The 25089-nt window shown below is 43.0% G+C and overlaps 1 protein-coding gene across 1 annotated transcript in view; it reads left to right on the forward strand.

The window, feature by feature from the left end:
- LOC130204109 (protocadherin-15-like) overlaps window positions 1–25089 on the forward strand; it is a 172405-nt gene that overhangs the window by 13728 nt on the left and 133588 nt on the right. Inside the window, exons 2-4 of the mRNA XM_056430631.1 lie at window positions 8779–8929; window positions 21531–21545; window positions 22218–22283. Coding sequence (XP_056286606.1) covers window positions 8797–8929; window positions 21531–21545; window positions 22218–22283 — 214 coding nt within the window. The 5' untranslated portion in view covers window positions 8779–8796. The remainder of the gene's footprint in view (window positions 1–8778; window positions 8930–21530; window positions 21546–22217; window positions 22284–25089) is intronic.

Genomic DNA, 25089 nt, shown 5'->3' on the forward strand with positions numbered 1-25089 from the left:
ATGAACTACCAATATAAATGTTGTATTTATTTACATTTCGTTGCCTCTGTACCTGTACTCTAGCAATGACAATAAATTGAATCCAATCCAATTACAACACGACACTGACAACATGATCAGTCAGTGCAACTCATGTGAGTTCAGCTCTCATCATAATGCCATCAAGCCATGTGATTCCAGTCAGTGTGATGGATGTGACTGAACTCTGTCTGTGAGCTTGTAGTTAGTTCATAATCACAGACAGCCAGTCTGAGGCCGTCTGTGAGCTGTCTGTCAGTAATCCAGCTCCTGGTCTTTGATTTGGTGATTTTCTCAACTCCACTGAGTTTTTCGGGGCAAATTTGGTATTCATTAAAGTTTTCTCATCTGGGATTGGTTCTGAACTCAGACCGTTGGTGATTAAGTTCACATCAACTCTACAGACATCCTCAGATTTAAATAATAATAAATATGAGAATCACCATTTGTGACTCCTGCATCTGTCCCTTTTCAAATAATCAAATCAATTCAATTGCAATCACTTTCAAGTAAACCAGATTGCTCTATCAGACAAGAAAAAAAATCTAAATGTTGAGCTTTTGTTTTGAAGGACAACAGCATAAAAGCCCAACTCACGGAGGTAAGACCTGGCAAGTCGCCAAGAATCTCGGCTGTCGCGCATGCGCAGGCGTAACCTGTTAATGCCGTAACGTAAACATGTACACGAAGGTACAGACATTTCAACATTTATTTATTGATGACGGAGTTTTATGTCGGTGTACTTTGAGCGTGTGCAATATGTGAAGTTATCAAGGTCTTTCTGCATTTCCCCTGCGCCCCACCTGTCCTATAGGCCTACGCTCCCCTCTTTCGGGGCGCACAGCTGACAACACAAGCGAACCCGTTTTCAGGCATTCATTAAAATCAGGCGGAGATCTTTTCTGACGTCAATCTTCCAGTCAGGAAGAAAACATTTCAGAAGACACTTTAAAAAATGTTCGAAAACAAGGAACAATGTGTTTCTGATTATATTTTCATTTTATTTTGGAGATCGACAGGGAACGTCTCCGAGATCGACCGGTCGATCGCGATCGACGGGTTGGCGACCAATGTGCTATGGTAAAAATTTTTTTACCTTTCCATGACCTTGACCTTGACCTTTGACCCGATTGATCCCAAAATTTAATCGAATGGTCCCCGGATAATAACCAATCATCCCACCAAATTCCATGTGATTCGAGAAGATTTGACCTGTTCATGACCTTTGACCTTGACCCGATCGATCCCTAAATCTAATCAACTGGTCCCCGGATAATAAACAATCATCCCACCAAATTTCATGCGATTCGGAGGTTTTAATTGCTGTGGTCAAAAAGGGTAAAAGATGTTAGTGCATTTGAAGGTGACAGGAGGGTTAAATTAATCTCTGGGAAAGAAATAATTGACCTCTGTGATATGCCTCAGAGTCTACCTCTAGAGGCTGTTGGGACTGGAGGCTTAAGGTCAGAGAGGAGCTGTGCGTGCCGATCAGCGCCCTGCAAATCATTGGAGCAGCAGGTCTGCAGCCAAACTCAGGCGACAACATTTAATTGGCGTGGGCAGCTGTGAAGTTGAAGCCGCTGTTCCAGGGCGGCATGTCGGCCTGCAGAGTGACGGTCATCATTAGTTCCCAAGGCTGACAGAAGCAGATTTTCTAAGTCGGAGCTCCTTACGGGAAGAAGTCACGGAGAAAGGAGAGCGCTGGTCGTAGCTCGTGATTAGATTAGATTCAACTTTATTGTCGTTACACATGTACACGTACAGAGCAACGAAATGCAGTTTTGGCATCCAACCAGAAAGCATCATAATAAATACAAGATATACAGATTATAGTAAATAAAGCGCTATACAAGAGGGCGGCTTAAGGCCTGACCTGGTGTTATTGGTAATAAGTTAAAACAGTAGACAGATAAAATGAACATTAAATAATGCGGAGATATAAACATAGACTATCTGGGGTTGCTAAACTAGTGCAAATATTCAGTGCATATTGACTTGAGAGTGCAACAAATGGCATAAAGTGCCTACAGTGTGGATAGAGGGGTGTCATGAGGATCAGAGGGGGGTAGAGCTCAGAAGAGTGACAGCTCTGTGGAAGAGTGATGGCATGACGTGTCCCTGGTCATGTGCCTGTAGGAATGTGGTACTTTATTTCCTGACTTTACCAAACTGGCCAAAATTGGTAAATAAAGTCAATTCAATAACAATCTCATCAGCTCTCAGCTTGATGACAGAACTGCCTCTGGGGGCAAGCGGCGATATTTGTGGAGTTCCTGTGAAGCCAGCAGACAGAGAATTCATATTGCTATGATGTTTCACCCATTATCCGACACAGTTCATATCACAAGATTGGGCATTGAATTATGAACATGTTGGCATTAGTTGCATGCCAATTGGATAGAAATTGACCGCGCTATGGTAAAAATAAGATGTTGACCTTTCATGACCTAGACCTTTGACCCGAACGATCCCAAAATCGAATCAAATGGTCCCCGGATAATAAACAATCATCCCACCAAATTTCATGCGATTCGGTTTAATACTTTTTGACTTATGCGAATAACACGCACGCGTACAAATACACGGCGATCAAAACATAACCTTCCGCATTTTCAATGCGAAGGTAATACGTATCTCTTCTCACAAACAAAGTCATTGTTCCTGCTGACTTGTCCTCTCATATGTACGTGTGCAGCTACAGTTAGGTGGAGATTTGGGTAATGTCACAAAATAATATATCAATATTGCAAAATCTGCAAAAACAAAATTAAAGAATTATGTGTGTGAGGCTTTGTTCCCCTTGACGTCGCTGGGCTAGCGCCTAACTAGAAATGCATGTATGAATTTTTAAAAGGCCAGTGCTGATTGCTGGTCCAACCCAGACCTTCAGTGGCGGGGGGGGGGGGGGGGGGGGGGGGTGTAAAGTGGGATTCAAACGGGGAAAAAAACGGTGTTCAAAAATCGTAGCTGGAGTGCAGCACCTCCCACCGCCGTGGGGAGATAAAGACCGTTGCTTGTTCCCGTTTAAGTATTTCTTGAGAAGACACAAGTCAATAGATTATCTTGACACTACTTTTACATTTCTCATTTTCACACTTCTTAAAAAAAGCCCTGATTTCCATAGGATTTACATTTGTCAATGCCAAGTAAACCGTAAGTTAAATTCCACGCCAAGTTTCCGAATATGTAGCATCCAATCAAATAGGACCGCTTTCCATCGTATATCGTATTTATAACAGCGACATCATTCGGTTGAAAGGGATTATATGATTTAAAGGCCTTGAGATGACACCTTCCAGGATTTTACAAAGTGGACTCGTTGGATGAGGTGCCAATCTTTCTAAATAGAAGAAGAAAAACAGTGGAAATGCTGCTAAAATGTCCTGAAGTGACCTGACTTCCTTCTGAAGACCCCCCCCCCCTCTTTCTGTTGATTTAAATCTCTCGTCGTTTCACTCTTGCATAACATTTATTGAAATGATGTATCGGCATGACTATTAAAAAAAGCAATATTGTTGTGGCAGTTTTGAAAAATTTGAGAATCAAACTTCACTTTAAACCTCATTGGTTTTTAGTGCTTTATTTTACAATAGAGTAGCCGATACATAATATGCTCTCTCTCTTTTGTTTCGTCATCAGTCTGTTTTCTCTCTTTTTTATCTTTCATTTGCTTCAATTCCTCATCCTTTCTTCATTTCCTTCTTCATCTGTTCATCTGATTGTTCTGTGTGCTCACACAACCGGCCCTCTATTGCTAATATACTTCTTTTTGCTTCTGGGGTGGCACATCTGATCGATGAACCTATTTTCACGGCCAAATTTAGTTTTAAGTGTATCTTCTGTGTGCTCAGCAATAATGGACTGATTACATTTTGGAAAAAAAGGTCATTTGCGGCAGATGAAAGCTAAAGTCACCAATTGCTTCATTTATTTTGGTGAAGCACTCGAGGAAATGTAATCTCAAGTGCCACTTTTATTGACCGAATGTGTAGCATCGTAGTGTTGCCAGCTCTGCATTCTACTTTTAATGTTATAAAAAGCTGCTTAAAAATATTTGAGAGCAATTGAACAACCTCCCAATGGAGAAGAACACAACCTGAAACCTAATGTTTATTTATATCTTTATAAAACAAGATTTGTGTGAATTTAGGGGTCATGAAAACATCTTGCTCCCACACGAACATTTACTTATCTTTACTTTTACAATTAAGGCAACATTTAACCCTTGTGTTGCCTTTGGGTCATTTTGACCCGATTCAATGTTTAACCCTCCTGTTACCTTTATATTAACTAACATATTTTACCCTTTGGGTTCAATTTGACGCCAGCAATTAAAACCTCCAGAAAATTATTAGAATTAATATTGTTTTCCAAGTTTAAGTGTGAGGCACTTTATGTTTGTTTGTTGACTACCGAAAGAACACCGACATTAAACATTGAATGGGGTCAAATTAATCCTAAAGCGGGGGGAGGGTGTAATATTGATTCGGGTCAAAATGACCCTAAGGCAACACAAGGGTTAATACATATATTTTGCTCTTAAGATCATATTATGGGTTGTTGTTGTTGTTGACTTTTGTTTGTTATTAGTTACCTTTGCATTGATCGCCGAGTATTTATTTATTTGTATGCATGTTACTCGCATGACTAAAAAAGTATTAAACCGAATCACATGAAATTTGGTCGGATGATTGGTTATTATCCGGGGACCATTTGATTAGATTTTGGGATCGATCGGGTCAAAGGTCAAAGTCAAGGTCATGAAAAGGTCAACATCTTCTTTTTACCATAGCGCGGCCAATTTTTATCCAATTGGCATGCAACTAATGCCAAAATGTTCATAATTCAATTCCCAATCTTGTGATATGCGAAGGTATGCGCTCTACCGAGTGCCCGTTCTAGTTCTATTTGCATTTGCAGCTTCCATTCGTTGTGAATTGTTAGCGGCAGTAGATCCAAAAGTCAATGTACGGACACGAGGAGTTGCGATAGACGCAAATTCTCCGGAGACGAGCCACGGAGATAAGCCCCGCCCCTCGCAAACATTCGCAACGCAAACAAGGGTCGAGCGAGTAAACGTTGGGAATATTCTCAACGCTTCTGGTGTGAACGCGTCTTTAGAAGGATATCCGTCTGTGTCAAGTGTTCATGTTGGAGGTCAAGTTGAGAGGTATCGGGTCATTTGGGTTGTACTGCTCTGCCGTAATATTCGCTTCCTTCTTATCTCTTTACTTGTAGGACAGTTTCTCCATCACTCCTTCTATTGCAGTAGAATTGGCCGTTTTATGAAATCCAGAACGTGAGGAAGCCTCGATGCCCGAGGCTTGAAACAACTCGGTTGTAATTGATTCTCACTTTCGATCCCTCGCTCTCTCTCCCCACTATTAGACCATCGGAACGCCCGATCAACGCAACTTTGTGTGATTGTGTATGAGTGTGTGCGTGTGCTCGTGCTTTCTGGTAGTGAAAAAAAATGAATGTGATTCAGTCCGTCATCAGTCTGCTGCAGAACTGTTAAAACTGAAAACAATAAGAGTGAAAGAGGATCGGAAAACAACCGGGGGCCGGTTCTTCATTTCACTATTTCTCTCACACACACACACACTCACACACACACTCATATTCTCCCTCAATATCTCCGAGGCTTTAAAGTACAATGTTGTTCCCTTTCTTTGCAAAGTTGCTCTTCTCTTTAATCTGTTTTCTCAAAGTTTCTCGAGTGCCCTTCTCTTTCCTTTCAATCCTGTTCCCTCAGATTGCCGTTGTCTCTCTCTTATCCTCCTCTTCATCCCATCCTCAGCCCAGCTGTGTCCTCTTCTCATGTTCCACCCAGCGCTGCGACCGCTGGACATCAATGAAAGGTTGTTGGTGTTCAACGCGACCGCCGGCCTTTAAAGTGCAGGTCACATCTCGGTCTCATTCCCTTCCTTTCTTTGTGTTTCTGCTATTGTCTGGGACAAAGTCTCAGGCTCTGGTTTCTCTTTTCTTACTCTTGTACTCTCTCTTTATTTCCCTTCCGCCCCGTCTCTCCTCTCGATCTCTGTCCCCCCTCCCCCTTCCTCTGTTTCCATTGCATTTCCATGTTTCTTTTATTCTCATCCTCTTTATCTCCATTGCGTGAGCGTCTCTCTTTTTGTCGGCTGTATTTTCTCTTCTCTCTGGAGGAATACAACTTTTTGGAGTTCTATCCGAGGAGAAGCTCCTTCAGCCCCGATACACTTCATCCTGGTTACTGACGCTTGCAGCGTGGCTGTTGTGTGCCACAGAGATTTCTTCACTTCACCAGAGTTAAACAGAAGCTGACGACTCCAAGCCCAACACACATCCTCACAATTATGGTCAACAAGTTATTTGATAAGGCCCAGTTTAAAAAAAACTCGGGATTTATGAAGAAATACTGTGTAAATAATATTGATTCGTTTTGTTCTCAAGTGCTTCGCCTGTCAAATAGTTTGTTTTTCATAACAGTATTCCTCAGGAAACGGTGGTATGGTCGTTTGGTGACTGAGGAATGTGTTATTTGTAATTAATTTGGTTGTCATGATTTTTGTTTTGATCTGTAATGTTTTAATTTACCAGTTTTAATAACTATATTACACTTAAATCTTTTATTGGATCAACATGCACATCGCTGGCCGCCCCTGCATAGAGACCATGGATGAAAATGAACTTTTAGCTATACGTGATGCAATACATAAATGTATTCAGCACATTCAGTTTTCATTCAGTTTATTTATTTGTATAGCCCATTTTCACAAATTACAAATTCCCCTCGGAGTGCTTTACCATCTGTACACATAGACATCCCTGACCTTTGACCTCACATCGGATCAGGAACAACTCCCAAACAACCCTTCAGGGGAAAAACATCCTATTAATAATAGAGCCAGGCCAGGATAGGAAGCAATCACAACGAATTACAGATAATAAAACAGGATCTATAACAAAGAAATATGCCTGAAAAAAGAATTAGCCATATTTACAAGTTTAGCCAAGCGCCACAAAACAGCGGTAGAGTTAAATGTACCGTGCACAACAACAATTAGAGAGTATAGTGCCCTCCGTGGGAGTTTCAATGGTGATGTTGCTATCGACGTATTCCACTGGTGAGGGTCAAACAAGCAAATATTACATTTCTGCAAATACACATACAGTTTACTCAACTCAATTTATAAACCACAATATACAATATCTGGGACACCTTATCAACATGTTCAGGACATTACCTTTTAATGAGTTGCAACCCTTTTCAAACCCTCCATTTTCTGTCTTAATATCCATCTTCTAATATAATTATATAATAACCAAACTGCTTCTCGTTACCTCTACCTCTTCCGAGTTGGTGTAGAATTAATAAGGGAACGGATTATCTAGGGTCACATTTTTTAATGTTCGTAGTTCATGAAAATATAAGAGGAAGAAAATCAGCAGCAAACTCCAATAGCGCCATATTCCTTTATTAAGACACGTTTCCAGTCAAAGGACGTTGTGCCTTTCTTGTCTTTAATATTAAGTTAGAGTTAGACTAAAAGCGAGTCAACAGGTTGACTTAGAGGAAAGTAAAGTTCTGTATCAGTTTATCTTTTGTCAAGATCTATACAACCATATTTACCTTCGCATTGAAAATGCGGAAGGTTATGTTTTGATCGCTGTGTATTTATTTGTGTGTTTGTGTGTTATTCGCATAACAAAAAAAGTATTAAACCGAATCGCATGCAATTTAGTGGGATGATTGTTTATTATCCAGGGACCATTTGATTCGATTTTGAGATCGATCGGGTCAAAGGTCAAGGTCATGAAAAGGTCAAAATCTTCTTTTTACCATAGCGCGGTCAATTTTTATCCAATTGGCATGCAACTAATGCCAAAATGTTCATAATTCAATGCCCAATCTTGTGATATGCGAAGGTATGCGCTCTACCAAGTGCCCGTTCTAGTTTAAGCATGTTAATGTAAGCTTTCACACCAATGTGTCCTGAAAAGTAAAGCTGTTATATATTAATGTTGCACACAAGTCATCTATTGCACTACCGGTCGCCCTGGGAGAGGGATTCCTCCTCTGTTGCTGTGTCTTCTTTGGTTTCTCCCTGTTAGAGGTTTGATGGGGGGGAGTTTTTCCCTTCATGATGTGAGGGTCCCAAGGCGGAGGTTGTCGTATGTGTGCAGATTGCAAAGCCCTCCGAGACAGATGTTTTGATCTGTGATTTTGTGCTATTGTCGTATCTTCTCGTCGACCGGAGGTGGTTTGAAGAAATTGATGATGAAGAAGAATCTCACTGAATAAGAATACTCAGTTTATTCTTTACAAGTGCAGGTCAACAACAGGCGCCTGCAGGAAGCCTGGAAACTTTCAGGAGCCGAATTGAGAAAGTCTGCCGATGATGCATTTGACCATCATCTTTATACAAAACAAACAAGGAGGAGTTCATTATTCCCGGCCTTTGTGGTCCAATCACACGCAGGCATAATGACCTCATTCTGGGACTGATCTGCCAGGTTGAACCCAGAGACGTGGAGTTGGACTTTCAGAGGTTCCGACCCAGATCGAGGCACGTCACATAGATTCTTGAACCTTGAGCTCTGACTTGCATGTTTTAGTTAAACTGACATTATATAGTAGACGAAACTACACCACACTATACAAAACAAATTGAATTGAGAGAGAAAAAAGTACTTAAAACATGACTTCTTTCAATGTTGCACAGCTGAAAGTGAAGGTGACTGACCTGTGTTTATTTGCTCTGCTTCTTTTCTCTGCAGATGGATGCTTGGTGAAGCATGGCGGTGAAGATGGTTAGAACGCACTTCCCGGGGCCACCGTCATGGGGCCGGGTCAAATGCCCGAGCGTAATCGGAACCGGAGTCCTTCATCTGCTGCTGCTGTCGACCTGTCTCGGCCAGGACATGGAAGGTAGAGGCCGTTCCGATGCTCCGTCTCTTTAGTCTTTTTCAGGCCCTGCATCTTTTTTTTCTTCTTCATCTTTTCTGTCTGTTTTATAATTGAGCGTTGAATCCAGTTGGCTCAGGGGCAATTAAATATCAGGATCGTGCACATGGCTTTTCTGATTTCATATTTATGTTGGGAAGTGAGCACATCTCAGCGAGCTGCTGTGCGGCGCGTGGTTTCCATCATTCATAATTGATCCTTTGGTGACTGAAGATGAGGAGTGCCCACAACACAGTATCAAAGGGTGTTAAGTGGAGGATTCAGCATGACCTCTTATTATGTAATTTACTTCTTCGTTTTCTCGTCACACGCGTAACTACACTATTGGATGGAGTGACATTTAATCTGGAACAGATATTAATTTCCCAGTCAGGATGAATTCTGATACCTTTTTGGCAAACCAGTAACGTTTCTTTCAGGAACATCCATAAGTAGTCCTTGTACTTGGTTCAGGACTCTGATATCTATCTGCAAATGCCCACACAAGGACTGGCATGTTTATTAGTATATGTCGGCATTTTTGCTAAATTAAAATTGCAAACACGGTCTGTTACGTTCAACATGTTAGCATAATGTTCATTTTGTGAAGTCCTGGTCCCAAAATGTTAAACATTTTTTTACAGTCTCTCACTTCACGAGGTAAGAAGTTAACAATCTGAAATGAATGTCCTAATATAAATAGTTGAAGGGCAAAACTAATTAGCAAGAGGCATTTTAATGTTTAATAAAAAACACACGTTCATATCACACTGAACCGAGAACAAACTGAATCAAGGAAAGACCGAAATGAAGTCATCACCGACGGGAGAGCTCAGGATAATACTCTCTTGACTTTCTGCTTGATTTGTCAGAATATTAATATTTCATTTAATCGTCGTCCTTGCAATTCATCTGGTTGGCATTTCGCCAACAGGGCTAAGCAGCCGACGGTGAAGTGCATTTGCTTCCGTGCAGAAGAATAGAAGGAGAGACTCAGGATCTCTCCTCTTGTCTCCACAGCGCACATGTCCACCTGAGTTTAATTACACCTGTACAACTCTGACTCCTGAACAGGGTCTCGATCACAGGTTTGCACGTCTTTTTTCTGGCGGGTATGCACATGACTAGAATAGTTGGTTTTAATGAGCCTGGCTATTCTGGGTTTGACAGACAACATGTTACCCCGTGTGGGCCCCCTCATGACGTGAGTGGGTTTTTAATGAGCTCGAGTCTTGGGATGAGCACTTGATTTAGCGTGTCAAAGGTCGTGTTTTAAGTAGCCTGGGTCCCGAGGTAGAGCAAGAGACTCATTTTTGTTTCCCTGAGTGACGAGAGTACAAGTATATTTTTAATGAGATTGTGAGACAACACGGTGTGTCGACCGCGGCTTCTCGGCTGAACGGTGAGCATCTTCAAACCCACTAAGTCCTGTTTGTCATAACTTACGAATGGAGATCGTTACGTCTTGATGCTCCTTATTACCTTCGCATTGAAAATGCGGAAGGTTATGTTTTGATCGCCGTGTATTTATTTATTTATTTATTTGTATGCGTGTTATTCGCATAACAAAAAAAGTTTTAAACCGAATCGCTTGAAATTTGGTGGGATGATTGGTTATTATCCGGGGACCATTTGATTAGATTTTGGGATCGATCGGGTCAAAGGTCAAGGTCATGAAAAGGTCAAAATCTTCTTGGATCGCATTAAATTTGGTGGGATGATTGGTTGTTATACGGGGACCATTTGATTAGATTTTTGGATCAATCGGGTCAAAGGTCAAGGTCATGGATAGGTCAACATCTTCTTTTTACCATAGCACGGTAAATTTGTATCCAATTGGCATGCAACTAATGCCAACATGTTCATAATTCAATGCCCAATCTTGTGATATGCGAAGGTATGCGCTCTACCGAGTGCCCATTCTAGTTGAGACCTGTTACGCCCGGCCAAGGGGAGTCTTAGCGTGACAAAAATAAAGGTCTCCCCACCTCCCAAATCAGGACCAATGAGGCCTGGCCCAAAATAACAAACAAAACAATCTGTGCAAGTCACCTAACTTCCCTAGACCACAAAATGAACGAAGAAAGTACAGATGTTTTACCCATCTCCCTAGCAGAAAACAGGAGAAAAGAGGGTTGAACAAAAGAGCTGCTCACCCCGACCGGCACACTAACCAACCCCACCACCCACGAAATTGTGCTTTGCCGCATGGCCCGGTTGGAAGCTGGAGAGGAAGGGCCGGCAACACGGGTTCCCTCCTAAATAGCCATCCAATTACTTGAAAGAAAGAAAAACACAACACATAACTGGAATATGCCTACGATGAACTATTCATACAATCTGTCATATTCATTGAATGTGTTTTAACTCTAATCTGTCCTTCTGGTCACATGACATCTATTGTCCTGTCCATCCTGGAGAGGGATCCTCCTCTGTTTTCTCCTGAAGGTTTCTTCCATTTTTTCCCCTGAAGGGATATTTGGGAGTTGTTCCTGATCCGATGTGAGGTCAAAGGTCAGGGATGTCTATGTGTACAGATTGTAAAGCACTCCGAGACAAATTTGTAATTTGTGAAATTGGGCTATACAAATAAACTGAATTGAATTGAATAACACACAGCACCCCCCTCAGGCAGGGAGGTGAACAACAATACAAATCCCCATGACACTCCGGGTCATAACAGACCCGTTTGACTTACAGAACAGGAATATCTTACTCTAGCTATCGTTGGATTCAAATTTAAACTCACTTAAAAGCAGCAGACTGAAATACAAACCCTCTGCTCTGGTGAATTCCTGGACTTGACTTCACTCTGATTGAGAATTCATTTGAAGCCTGCGGTGTGTAGGCAGCGCTCCGCTGGCTGTTTTAATTGAATGCGAGTCATCTGAGAATATGAACAGGACACGGCGGCATGAACAGAGAGATGCTCGAGTCGTCGTGTATCGGCTGTGATGATGCGTGGCTGCCTCTGTGTTCGTGCTGCTATCCCAGCTTTCCTTTGCATCTGTCTGAGAGTTTCTGCACGGCAACTAAACAGGGAGCCGTTTTATGTGCGCGTGTGTGATATCGAGCCTGTGATTATGTGGCACAGTGGGTTAAATGACAAAAGAATTTTCTCAAAAAAGAGAGGGGTACAATAGCGTATCAACCAGATATTTCCAGATCGCTCCTCTCCCACCGTGATGTTCTCAGGCCAGCCCAAAAAGAGTCTGACTACGCAAATGACAGATCCTGGCTGTGAGCGTGACTCTCTCCCAAACCGATTCCTCCTCAGCAACCCTTTGCTACGCAGTGTCACTCTGAATGAACTCACACTCCCGTAAATATTAATAATTGGTCATTTTTATTCCCATCGCTAAAATCCAGTTATAAAACATGTATGAAAAACAATAGTTTATCATCTGGCAAGTCTGAATTCATATTGCTATGATGTTTCACCCATTATCCGACACAGTTCTTAACTAGAACGGGCACTCGGTAGAGCGCATACCTTCGCATATCACAAGATTGGGCATTAAATTATGACCATGTTGGCATTAGTTGCATGCCAATTGGATATAAATTGACCGCGCTATGGTAAAAAGAAGATGTTGACCTTTTCATGACCTTGACCTTGACCTTTGATCCGATCGATCCCAAAATCGAATCAAATGGTCCCCGGATAATAACCAATCATCCCACCAAATGTCATGCGATTCGGTTTAATACTTTTTGACTTATGCGAATAACACGCACGCACGCATACAAATACACGGCGATCAAAACGTTACCTTCCGCATTTTCAATGCGACGGGAACCAGTGCTGCTGCGGCTCGGGGGCGGAGCCGCTCCTCCGTTCATCACAGGGTTGATCCCCGGCTCCGCTCCTGTCAAAGTGTCCTTGAGCGAGACACTGAACCCCGAGTGGCCGCCCACTGCTCCGATTGCTTCGGATGGGTGAAATGCAGAGGTCACATTTAATGTATGTATGATTGCGACGATCAAATAAGCAATTTGTATTCTCCTCTTCCACCCCCCACTAGCTGGCCCCGTACTGTGGGGGAATCAAGCAGATGAGCAACGGGTAGTGGGGCCCCATGGTCATCGAGCCGCGAGCAATCCATTCATGAACAACACTTGACGAAATTAAATTTCCCTCCAGTTCTCTGAATCACTGTCCTCTTTTTTTGGCAATTCATATCGCGAAGCAAAAAAAACCAACAGAATGTTGAAAAATATAGTTTTATCCACCACTTGGTAATCTCCAGACAATGCATTTTGCTTTAAAATGTTTCCACGATGCAGAGACGTCGATCTTCTGACCGCGATGCTTTTTGCAACAACCGTTTCGACTTTCGGCAATTCCACCCGCCTGATATAAAAACTGAATATTACATAATCAATCAAACGCAGTCCTAGCATGCATCCGTATGGAGCAGGAGATACTGCCTCGGTGAAGTCGACAATGCTCATTGCCGTAGTAACGATGGCATCGAGGTGTTGGTGTCCTTCTCGTATGGACTCCATCACACTGTGGAGGAGTGTGTGGCGTTGGCCCCGCCCCCTGAACGTCCGTATGATGGAGGATGACAGAACACGTGCTCATGACGAAGATGCGACACCACTCCAATGTCAACGGTGCCGGTGTGGTGGGCTGGTCCTGCAGATCGATGGTGTACGTGGTGCTTGTGTCAGCTCGTGGGTGGAGGTGGGTGGAGTTTGAGTTTTCACGGTGATTTTAATTTGTATTCCTGCTTCCCTTTGTTGTCCGATGCTTCATGCAAAGTGAGCGTCTCTCGTACCCGTCCTCACTTCAGCCCTCCCTTCTCTTATTTTCCTCGTCTTTATCCCTCTCACTGAATTTATTTTTCGGTCCGTCATTTCTTGTCATCCCCAATAGCTCAGGCAGACAGACATTTCTCTAGATTGGTATTTCTTTGCTTCTGGAACTCTCTGCTCCCTCTCCCATTTATTGCTGTTTTTCCCCCCCGTGCCGCCTTCCATTCCTCCGATTCACCCTCAATGTTTCTCTCCGTTGCCGTTTATAACTTTCAAAAGAACGCAGCCATTTATTGCGTGACGTTAACGAATTGTACCGACATACGGTATACGTCACTTTTGAACATCTAGTCTGTAATTGTAATTGCGTACAAAAAGAGGAAGGAAAATATCAATGAAAAAAAACAGAAGGAAAACAGAATGCTTTTAAAGAAATATTTCAACGTCGACGGAAATTGCTTTTAAATTAAAATTGCTTTTTTTTTCTGTGAACTAGATATGGAGCAAAAGTCGGGACATGTCTAGCTTGTCATAAAGAAAAGTAACAATAATAATAGGCCCAATAGCACTTTTATTTATACTTGATGTGCCTTTTTCTGTTGACCTGAACAACAGAATTGTAAAAATGACGATGTGTAATTGTTGTGTTCCACGCAGCAGACGTTTCCTGAGTTAGAAGCGTGTGTCCGTCCACCCAGCACTGCAGCGTCTCCCGCTCGCACACGTTGCCATTTAGCATTGCTATTGTTCTCTGTGCAGACTGTACAAACCTGGCAACCCGTTCAAGACTTTGGGGACCTGCATATCGTCACACAGGTGCTGTAGCTAGTCAGAAAGGACATTTTTTGTATGGGATTAAACTCAGGAGACATTATTGAGCATTAGAGATGTTGGTTGGTGTGTTTCTCACTTTGGAAAGTGGCCAGGTTCTCCCTCTCTCCCCTCGCCTCCATTCTCCCTGCTCAGCAAGTCTAAATACATCTTGGCTCAAGCTCTGCACTTCAAGGGAACTTGTATTGCCAACACTCCGCGTCCTCGAGTTCAACATTTCCCTTTTTAACCCTCCTGTTACCTTTAGGGTCAATTTGACCCCATTCAATGTTTAATGTCGGTGTTCTTTGGGGCCAATTTGACCCCAGGCTGTTTTTCACTGTGTCAAACATATAAAAAATATCAACGTTTTTTATATATTTAAAGGGCTATTTAGGTAGTCAACAAACAAACATAAAGTACCTCACACTTAAACTTCGGAAACAATATTAAGTCTAATAATTTTCTGGAGGTTTTAATTGCTGGGGTCAAATTGACCCCGAGGGTAAAATATGTTAGTAAATGTGAAGGTAACAGGAGGGTTAAAAGCAGATTTCTAGGATAACAAATCGGGAAATAGGGTTTTTTATTCCACAGTGTATTCAAAATGGAGCTTTTTTAATACCCCCAGTTACCCAACATGTGGATCCATTCCTTTTTCAAATCTTCTTCCCGCCCGGATCTCTTCCAAAGCAGTCGCGATCCAGGCGACGCCTCCAGACGCCGATGTGGATCCTCAGGAGCATTCGGCGTCACTGGAGGGGTGTTGACGGATTTCCACCATGTGTCCTCATAACAACGACCGTCTGATTACCACCACGACCGCTGTCAGCCGCGTTCAACCCCTCACCGAGACAGAGAGAGGGAGAGAGGGAGGATAATGATAAGCCAGGACAGTGACAGAGCGGTGATCCCTACAGCACTGAGCCTGACACTGTGTGTGTGTGTGTGTGTGTGTGTGTGTGTGTCGACAATCCGTTTTCTCCAGAGATACATCAATCTCACACAAGGTCACACTGTCTCTCCTTTCCATTTACTCCTCTCTTCTAAACCCTCCATCCACCCTTTCCTTCTCCTCACTACTTTCTCTCCTCCATCCACCGATCCCCTGTTTTTTTCTCTTCGTTTCTGTCTCCTTGAACCGTCTCCTCTCACCTCTCCATTTGTGTCCCTTCCGCTGTCCTTCCGTGGATGAATGGATCGGGAGGGGGGGAGCGGAATCGGACCCCGGGGAGAGATGCAGATGGAAGCTCGAAAAGGACGTGACGCGAGAAGTTTGAGAGGAAAAGGACCCTGTCTGTCAGCTCCTGTATTTCAACCCTTTTACGAGGGGGTAGTTGAAGTAGAAGTGTCGTATATTTTCAAAAGTCGGGGCTGGAGCAAAGCGTCGAGAAGCATTGTGGCGGAACAGACGGGGAATTCAGCTTGAATGAAGGACATGAATTGTTTTCACAATTTAATTAGCACAGTAAATAACCTCAAAGAGGCTCTTTGCATGGGAATCAAGTTATTTGAAAAAGCCCTAATTTGTTATTAACTTACAAACTCTTCAGAATAGTATGAATGAACACGATCCCACACGTACTCTACAACACATATTGTTCCCGTTGTAAAGTCACCGTGACGCCGTTAATCCTCATTACCTTCGCATTGAAAATGCGGAAGGTTATGTTTTGATCGCCGTGTATTTATTTATTTATTTGTATGCGTGTTATTCGCATAACAAAAAAAGTTTTAAACCGAATCGCATGAAATTTGGTGGGATGATTGGTTATTATCCGGGGACCATTTGATTAGATTTTGGGATCGATCGGGTCAAAGGTCAAGGTCATGAAAAGGTCAACATCTTCTTGAATCGCATGAAATTTGGTGGGATGATTGGTTATTATCCGGGGACCATTTGATTCGATTTTGGGATCAATCGGGTCAAAGGTCAAGGTCAAGGTCATGGATAGGTCAAAATTATAGGACAAAATAATTCAATGCCCAATGTTGTGATATGCGAAGGTATGCGCTCTACCGAGTGCCCATTCTAGTTCTGGATGTAAAGGACACTCAACACACTCGTTTCCGCAGCTTTCGCTGCACTGTTTGAAGGCTAATGTAAAAGTTTATTTTTAATTTTTTTTAAATGACATCTCTTGGCAGAATCGTCCATGTCCCAAATTGCTATGTTATCAATTTCACTTCAGTCTTGCTCACAAAAAGGGAACAGTTTCATCATAAAACCTTTACTTTGCCGTTTGTTTGGAGTGTGCCAAATCCACATCACGCGGCCGTCACTCAATGGGGGAAGCAGCTCTTTCAAACTCTTCTCTCTTTTCTTTTTCAGATGTTTGTTTCACATATTATTCCAGCATATTTTGGAGGTTTGTTGCCCCATTCACAGTCTGGACTCCAGGCACGGTAACCTCGTGATTATTTAACACATGGTATCAAGCGCGGTGCAGTCGATTATCAGCACATTTTCACAATATGGCACTGCAGTGGAAAATCTGAATCTTTTAAAACTGTTTATAAAGAAAGTGTTGGAGGGTTTTCTTACCTTGGAGCTGGACTGGCTGCTTTCCCGGCTTCCAGGCTTTTCACTCAGCTAAATGGCTGCTGGCCGTAGATTCATATTTATCTTACTGGCCAGAGACTTCAATTGATCTCCTCAACTCAGGAAAGTGAATACTAAGTGTCCCCAAAAGTTTGTTTGTTTGTTGTCTATAACTAATCATTTCCTACTGGATACAAAACAAGAACACAGCCCAATAGCATCTCTAGAAAACAGCCTGCTCCTTGTCCCGTGTTCACCGGCCCAAACCCAAACATCACCAGATGTAACGAGTCCATTATTTCTGTGGAAGCAGGCCAGAGCGACGATGCCCGCTGTGTTCTTCACCGCCAACTGACTCCGTGCCGTGGAGTTGACCTTTGCAGAAAGATTCTGATTCTCTCTCCAAATGTGTGCCAGCTTCCTCAGCCACTTTATTGTCCGCACCGCGTTCCATTGCTATGGTTGAGGGTGTTTATTATCAACAAGGAACTGTTTCCAAACACATACAAAAGCACTCTTTAGAAATATGTTCTCGTTGGAGGTCCACGGGGACGTCATTATATGCCTCTGTTCAACCGACACAAGTCTCCTTCTCTGGACCTGCGTTTGGATATAAGACCAGATGTACGTCGAATCCATCGAATGCAATTTTTGGATTCAATCTATTGTCATTGCACAGAGTCCAGGTACACATGCAACGACATGTATTCTCTGCCTTTAACCCCTCCTTAGTTATTGAGGAGCAGTGGGCTGCAGTGAGGCGCCCGGGAGTTCAGTGCCTTGCTCATGGACACTTCGACTTGCAACTTATGTGGAGAGCGGGGATCGAACCGACATCCTTGGGGTTGCAGGACGACCCCCTCACCCCACTGAGCTACAGCCGCCCCCAATTTGAGTGACTTTGAACAAAAAGAAGATTTGAAGAAACGTAACTGACGCACAAACAGTCAATCATGGCGTGCCTTTATCTATAGGTAATTAATCAATACAAAAATAGAGAAATCCTGCTATCAGTCATCTTCATCGTTGTTTATTGTGCGTTTTTTGTACAAATAGATTCTGGAAAATGAATTACACATGAGAGAAGTTCTCCAACCATTACTGTATATGTACAATGATTAAAGAGCAGCTGGATTATTACAATGTATTATTATCTTTATATCAATATTGCATTTTTAAATTGACAGTCATCGCCTGCGATCATGGTTTTATTGCACACCAATATTTTGGAATTGACACGTATTCCCTTCATTGCAGCGAGTGGAGAGGATCAATATCCCCGTCGCGTCTCTTCCAGTTAAAGCCTGCGTCTCATTGGCTGAGCTGAGCATGCGGACGGGCAACAGAGGGGAACCGGCTCGGACTCGTCGTGACTCGTTTCACGTATCCATTAGATTCTCAAAACACACACAGACGCACACGCCGTTGCCCAGGTGACCCACTGAGTCACCGTCATGTATATTTGATGGTAACGCGATGATGTGCTAGTGTAAACCGGCACACGGGCTGGATTGTGTCAACCGCGTAGAGTCGTGTGAACGTGCACATGAAGAAATGGTTCCTAAGCAACGTGTGTGTGTGTGTGTGTGTGTGTGTCATGGTGACAGTTGGGTGTGCTGAAGAACGATAGCTGTTTTCAACCAGCCGAAGCCTGTTTTGACTCCCGGGCGACTTCTGTGCTCTTTGACTTTGTTCTTAATGGGGATTTTCCTTCCTGCAACCCGACCTGCTTATTTCGCTTTGCAAAGTTCAACATTTAAAGAGTAAATGGATGCTGGTTGAAACACTAGATAAGGAGCCGGTGGATGGAGGATGCATCCGGACGGCATTTCTCGTCGACCGCCTGTAATATTGTCTGAACGGAGAGAGCCGTATTTCAAAGTCTTTCTTTTTTTCATTTTATTTTTCTATGTGGTCCACACCTGGAATGCTCATCCTCCCCTTCACACAGCTCCCCATTGAGCTTTTTCCATCAGCTTGACAGAAACCTGACATAGGGATTTATTCACTCGCTCGTGCACAAAAGTCATTTGAGAGTTTATTCTCTCAAGAAACTTTGAGAGAGACGAGCAGCAAGTGTGCACTTCTCAGAGATAAGTGAGTGCTGACAGGAAGACGAGAGCACAATAAGGGAAGACGTGCACGAGTAAACCTTTGAGGGTTAGCACGAGTGGACTCTCGGGGAGGATGAGCACCGGCTATAGGAGGCCCTTTTTTCACATACAAAAAAAGTCCACTCCTGTGAGGGAATGTGCTGTGACTTGTGTGAAAAGAGAGCAGATCATTTGTATTTAATGCAAATCGACTCTTCATCCCGTATTTCCTCCCTAGCGTAATTCTCCACAGTAAGACTCTCAACCTCGAGTTGACTTAAGTGTCACGCACGGAAAAAGAAAAGCCCCGTAACACACGATTACATTGAGGTCCTGCTGAAGATATGTGGCAAGGTAATTGATTTCAACTTGATGGTTACACTTCTGTGCAAATACATGCACGGATCTCTTTAAAAGTGACAACAAGAAGTTCTTCCAGAGGAATTATCCGACCGTTACGGGTACATTTTGAAAAAGTCTGAATTTGAAATATCATCGTGTCCATCTGTCTCTTTAACCCTCCTGTTACCTTAGGGTCAATTTGACCCCATTCAATGTTTAATGTCGGTGTTCTTTGGGGTCAATTTGACCCCAGGCTGTTTTTCACTGTCAAACATATAAGAAATATCAACTTTTTTACATATTTAAAGGGCTATTTAGGTAGTCAACAAACAAACATAAAGTACCTCACACTTAAAATTGGAAAACAATATTAATTCTAATAATTTTCTGGAGGTTTTAATTGCTGGGGTCAAATTGACCCCGAGGGTAAAATATGTCAGTAAATATAAAGGTAACAGGAGGGTTACACATTGAATGGGGTCAAATTGACCCTAAGGTAACAGGAGGGTTAAGTAACAACCCAGACTGTTTCCTTTTTTCATCCCATTTAATTTGTATTATTTGAGTGGGAAGCAGTCTGACAGGTAGGGAGAGGAAGGCAGATGAGACGAGACAGGAGGGAAGGAACAGAGAGAACAAGTCATAGACGCCCCGCAGAGAACCAATGGCTGGTTAGTAATAAATGAGAGGCATCGGCTTACACTGAAGGATACAAAGGCAGTCAAGCAGGGGAGACACATCTGTCATCTGCTGTTCACACACAGGCCAGCTGGTAGAGTGTAATGTAACTAGTGACTGCTGTTCCATGGCTCACGCATCTATCTGGATCAACTGAGATGCACTCATAGCTTCAGAAGGGTGACGGGGGGGTAAATTCTCGCTCGGCGCCACAGAGACCGTGAGTGGTGGAGGAAGGCGCGAGCAATCGGGCCGCGTCCGGCGCGTGACTGGAGAGCTAATGAGGGCTCACAGTGGTCGGCGCACCTACGCGGAGAGGTGGGAGAAAACAAGTACAGCATGAACCACACGCACATTAAGCTTTAAAATGAAGCAGCTGGCACAAACATGTCTCGTTCAAAAAACAGTGTTCATATGCAACGAATATGTTTCGTACAGAAGATTATGCTGGAATGTGTCTGCAAAATATTCCCATTGTCAATTATTTCCCCTAAATTAAGAGTTCTCTACTTGTATAAGTCGGAGCTGGTCGGCTGCAACCTTCCCTTTAGATGACTCTGACACTGCTCCTTTAAATCAGCCCCCTTGTTACCGAAGAGAAAACCTTCGCCTCTTCCTCACCACGGCAAATTGGACTGTTTCCTCTATATTTGGGGAGTCTCAATATAGTCTCCCGTATCAAGAAACCAGATACATTAGCAATGAATCCTGAGATAATCCAGGCTTTCACACAGAGAGAGAGAGAGGATTATTTTATAATTAGCACAACAAACAACTAAATTACTTTTGACAAACACCATTAAACATAATTGCAGCACCAGTCTTGGAACAAATCGTCCGCGATGCTCAGGCTCCTCAGAAAAGGTTCCGTGAAGTCTCTTTTCCAGGCGAGCGCCTCTCCGCCTCGCAGCCGTCCGCTGGGAGTTGCTCCCCATCCGTTCTCCAGAGCTGCACAGCGATGCGTTCCATTCTCGTGACTGTTGGTGTTCCTCTTGTGTTTCCTTGCGAGGACGTAGGGATGAAGACGGGATGAAGAAGAATGGTTAAACGTCGGTGCCGTTCCTCCGTGTGAAGCCTCGAGTCGGGATGCAGAGCTGTGACTGGAGATGGAAACGCTGAGCGCTCAATCGCTCTCAGCACATTATTTATTTGCTTCTACTTTATTTCGCCCATGTTTTTCAAAACCTTAGACTGTCTAAGGCTCCTCTTTTTTGGGGGGTTGCTTTGCCCTGAAGGTTTATTCCTATCTTTCATGATTTGTCTCTTCTGCTCCCCCCCCCCCTCTTGCTATCCTCCTTTTGCTTGCCGTCTTCCTCCTCCTCCTCGTCTCTCCTTCCTGGTGGGATGTCTCAAATTGCAGACTGGCAATATGAGGGTAAGAACTATCTCCTCTTTCTTCAACTGGTACCTGTGTTCAGTCACCGTTCTGGTGTATTAACCCCTGATGACCCTGAAGGGGGGGGGGGGGGTACTAAGGGGCATTCGTCTCCCCCGCTGTTGCCTCCCTTCCCCTTTTTTAAACCAGATTCACTGCAATCACCCTCACGATGCCGTTGCTCTTTTCCTAATCAGCCCACGTCCTCTCAGCGTAGAGAGCAGAACGCCATGGGTTATATCTGCAGTGACAGATCATATCACGTATCCATTATATCTAGTGACGTATTGCTGCCTTTTACTTTTCCTTCATTCGCTTTTTGTCTCCATCTCTAAAAAAAAAAAAAAGTGTCTCCCTCACCATGTTCTTCTATGCAGACTCCATTTGATCCCCTCTTGTGTCCCCTCTGCTCACCCCTCACCCCTCAATCCTTCTCTCCGCTCCTCACCTCTCTCACTGATGTACGCTCTGCGCTCTGCAGAGTCTAATTGGGTTTCAAAGAGAGACGCTCTGACGGGGTGATTGCAGCAGCCACTTATTCCTTAAGGAGAGCAGTTACCAACCAGCTTAAAGCCTTCATCAGGCACAATCATCCATATATGCTTCACAATTGAGTGTTACACCTTGCAAGGTGGCAATGTTAACTCTCCATGTTTTTATTCATCCTCCCAGAATGTAAACTGTCCCGGTCGGGTCCACCGGCTACCATTGTTGCCATCGATGAAGAAAGCCCCAACGGTAAAGTATTCACCCACTTCTTCACTCGATGCCGGGAAAGTGGATTTAAATAGAACTGTTTAACTCGAGATGTGGCAAGGGAACACTTGTTGGGATTTAAGACAATCATCTCTTTTCACCGTTAATTAAACAAACACTGGCTGACAGTGGCGGCTGCTGGAATATTCTTTTGTTAGGGCCATCCAATCAACGTCAGCAAACAGCCCAGTATGATTCAATGCAAAACAAGTAGCAAACACGATTTCTACTTTGTAGTTAAATATTTCACATTTATTCCCACATTGACACAAAAAGGGCAATTCAGTGTGTGTGTATATATATATATGTATATAATATATATACACATATATATAATTTTTTTAATTTTATTTATATATATAAAATAAACACATATATATATACATACATATATATATGTGTTTATTTTATATATATATATATATATATATTTTATATTGTATATATATATATATTTTATATTGTATATATATATATTTTATATTGTATATATATATATAAAATCTAATAGAATTTTTTTAGATATTAGGATCCCCCAATAAACCTTGTTTGGGTTAAAGTGTGCCTGTTTTTATCCTCCTCATGTTTCTTCCTCCTGTGTCCATCGTCCAGCTGGTAGTGACTTTCACTTTGCCCCATATGGCTGCTTGAGGAGTGATCATGTGTGTCCTGGTGTTCATGTTTCTTAATTCTTCCCGTAACTGTCCATGTCGGATCCGTCCCCATTGATTTCACCGGGTCGGGCTCCCGTTGTCATGTCTTTAAAAATGGCACCTGAGGAGAACGTGCAGCTTTAGGGCCATCTAAAAAATTTACTTTTCAAAACACAAATATTGAAATTGTGTATAATTTATGAATATAATTAATATAATTATAATACTTTTTCAATACTTTTGTCTTTGTGTGGCTCCAATATGGTTGGGGCCAGGCCCCGTGGCCCTCTATTGGCCCGCCGCCGCTGCTGTCGGCTGTTTTGACCTTTCCAGTAGGTGCTGGTTGGCAGAGCATGTAACCTGCACTCATCCACTATTCATTAGGTCTGTGTCCACTGGGTGCTCGTTGGATCCCTGTTCCAGGAGATAAGACATTAGGTCATTCAATTTGAGCTGAATCACTGTGTGTGAGCATAAACAACAACGGGATGTGAGCGGCCTTCTCTGAGTGTCACCGAATATTAAATGTGAAGCCACAGCCAGCAGCCAGTTAGCTTAGCTTAGCCTAAAGACTGGAAACCGGTGGAAAGAACTAGCCTGGCTCGTTTCAAAGATTACCAAATCTGCCCACCAGCGCCTGTTATAGTCTCATGAACATGTGATATCTCTTGCGTAATCCCTCCCTGGAGTCTCTACTCGTTGCTTGGCAGGAAGTCACTGCACACAACCAAGAAGTAGTCCCATCCACAATGCCATGTAAAGTCCAGAGATCATTTCTTACATGTTAGTTAAAACATGTGTCGAGTGAAAAAATAAGACGGCAAAAAAACGCTACGATAAGATGCTAAGCATTATTTGAGTAGAACTCCTTATTTTAATATTTGAGATAAATAGCTATTTTATCTTCTCTTCTCTTCTTCCCTGCAACCTAAAATGAAAAAGGCTGTTCGAGTTTTCAGACATCTTTTATCTGAATACATAAGGACATATCTTCAGTATTATTTTTGTCTCCAAACTTAGCTCAGACTGTTTCAGACTCACTTAGTTAATTGGGTCTTCCATTTCCACTGCGTACGATATAAACACACACAGAGTACTCGCGGTCGGAGTGTGTCTGAGTGCAGACGTGTGTGGTTGTATAGAAGCATCGTCCGTGTGAACTTCAGAGAAGGTTATTCGGGGAGTCGTCCCAAAAGAAATGCCGTTAACTCTTCCACTAAGGTGAACTGTACACAGACACGCTGTGGGGTTAAACCAGTGCCGCTGCTCGCCATTTTGGCGCCCTAAGCATAACTTAGCATCACCACCCGGAGAATAAAACGTTTGTTAAATTAGCAGCACATTTCCCGTATTTAACAATGATTAAACATGGACGTACCTGAAAGTGATGCCCGTGCATCACTTTCAGGTACGTCCATGTTTAATCATTGAACCTCATATTATATATTATATTAGCGGTATTTAATGACGAAGATCTTTATAATTCAAAATCTAAACACGACTCAAACTGACTCCTGCTCAGTCGGAAGTGCAACTGAAAGAAACGCCATCGAGACACAACTCATGGAATAGGTGGTGGTATTCGCCGTACTCTTTCCTTTCTTTTTGTAAATATCTTGAATCCAAAATTAACGGTTGGTTGCGCACGCAGGTCCGCTCCACAGGTGCGCCGCGCTGTTTTGCCCCGCAGGTTTTTGACGAGGCGGTGTGTTCGAGCCCTTACGGGAGCGGCGGCGCTGGGTTAAACCACTCCCTCGTATCTCCAGAACAGATTCATGTTCAGCAACAGAAAGCTGTCGTCATGTTTGCCACGTCTGCATTTCAACAAAGTTTAAAATTGGGAGAACTGACCGGTGTAATCCTAACTGACAAACGAGGAGACGAGGAAAGCAACCCCAGCCGGAGAGGAGCGCCGCGGCTTTCATCCACCCGGCTGACACGTCCGTATCCGTTAATGTCTAAATGCTACGTCCTATTAGGCGATCCACTCCCTCCGCTTGCCGTGTTTAATGGGTTATAAATCAGCCGCAGACTCTTACCTGCCTCCCGTGTTGGCCACCATGACAACACCTTTTATTTGTTAAATACAGTTCTTTCAATTTAAGTGAATGGGACAAGGACACCACTCGGGGAAT

Source organism: Pseudoliparis swirei, chromosome 13, assembly GCF_029220125.1.
Source record: "Pseudoliparis swirei isolate HS2019 ecotype Mariana Trench chromosome 13, NWPU_hadal_v1, whole genome shotgun sequence".
Taxonomy (NCBI): domain Eukaryota; kingdom Metazoa; phylum Chordata; class Actinopteri; order Perciformes; family Liparidae; genus Pseudoliparis; species Pseudoliparis swirei.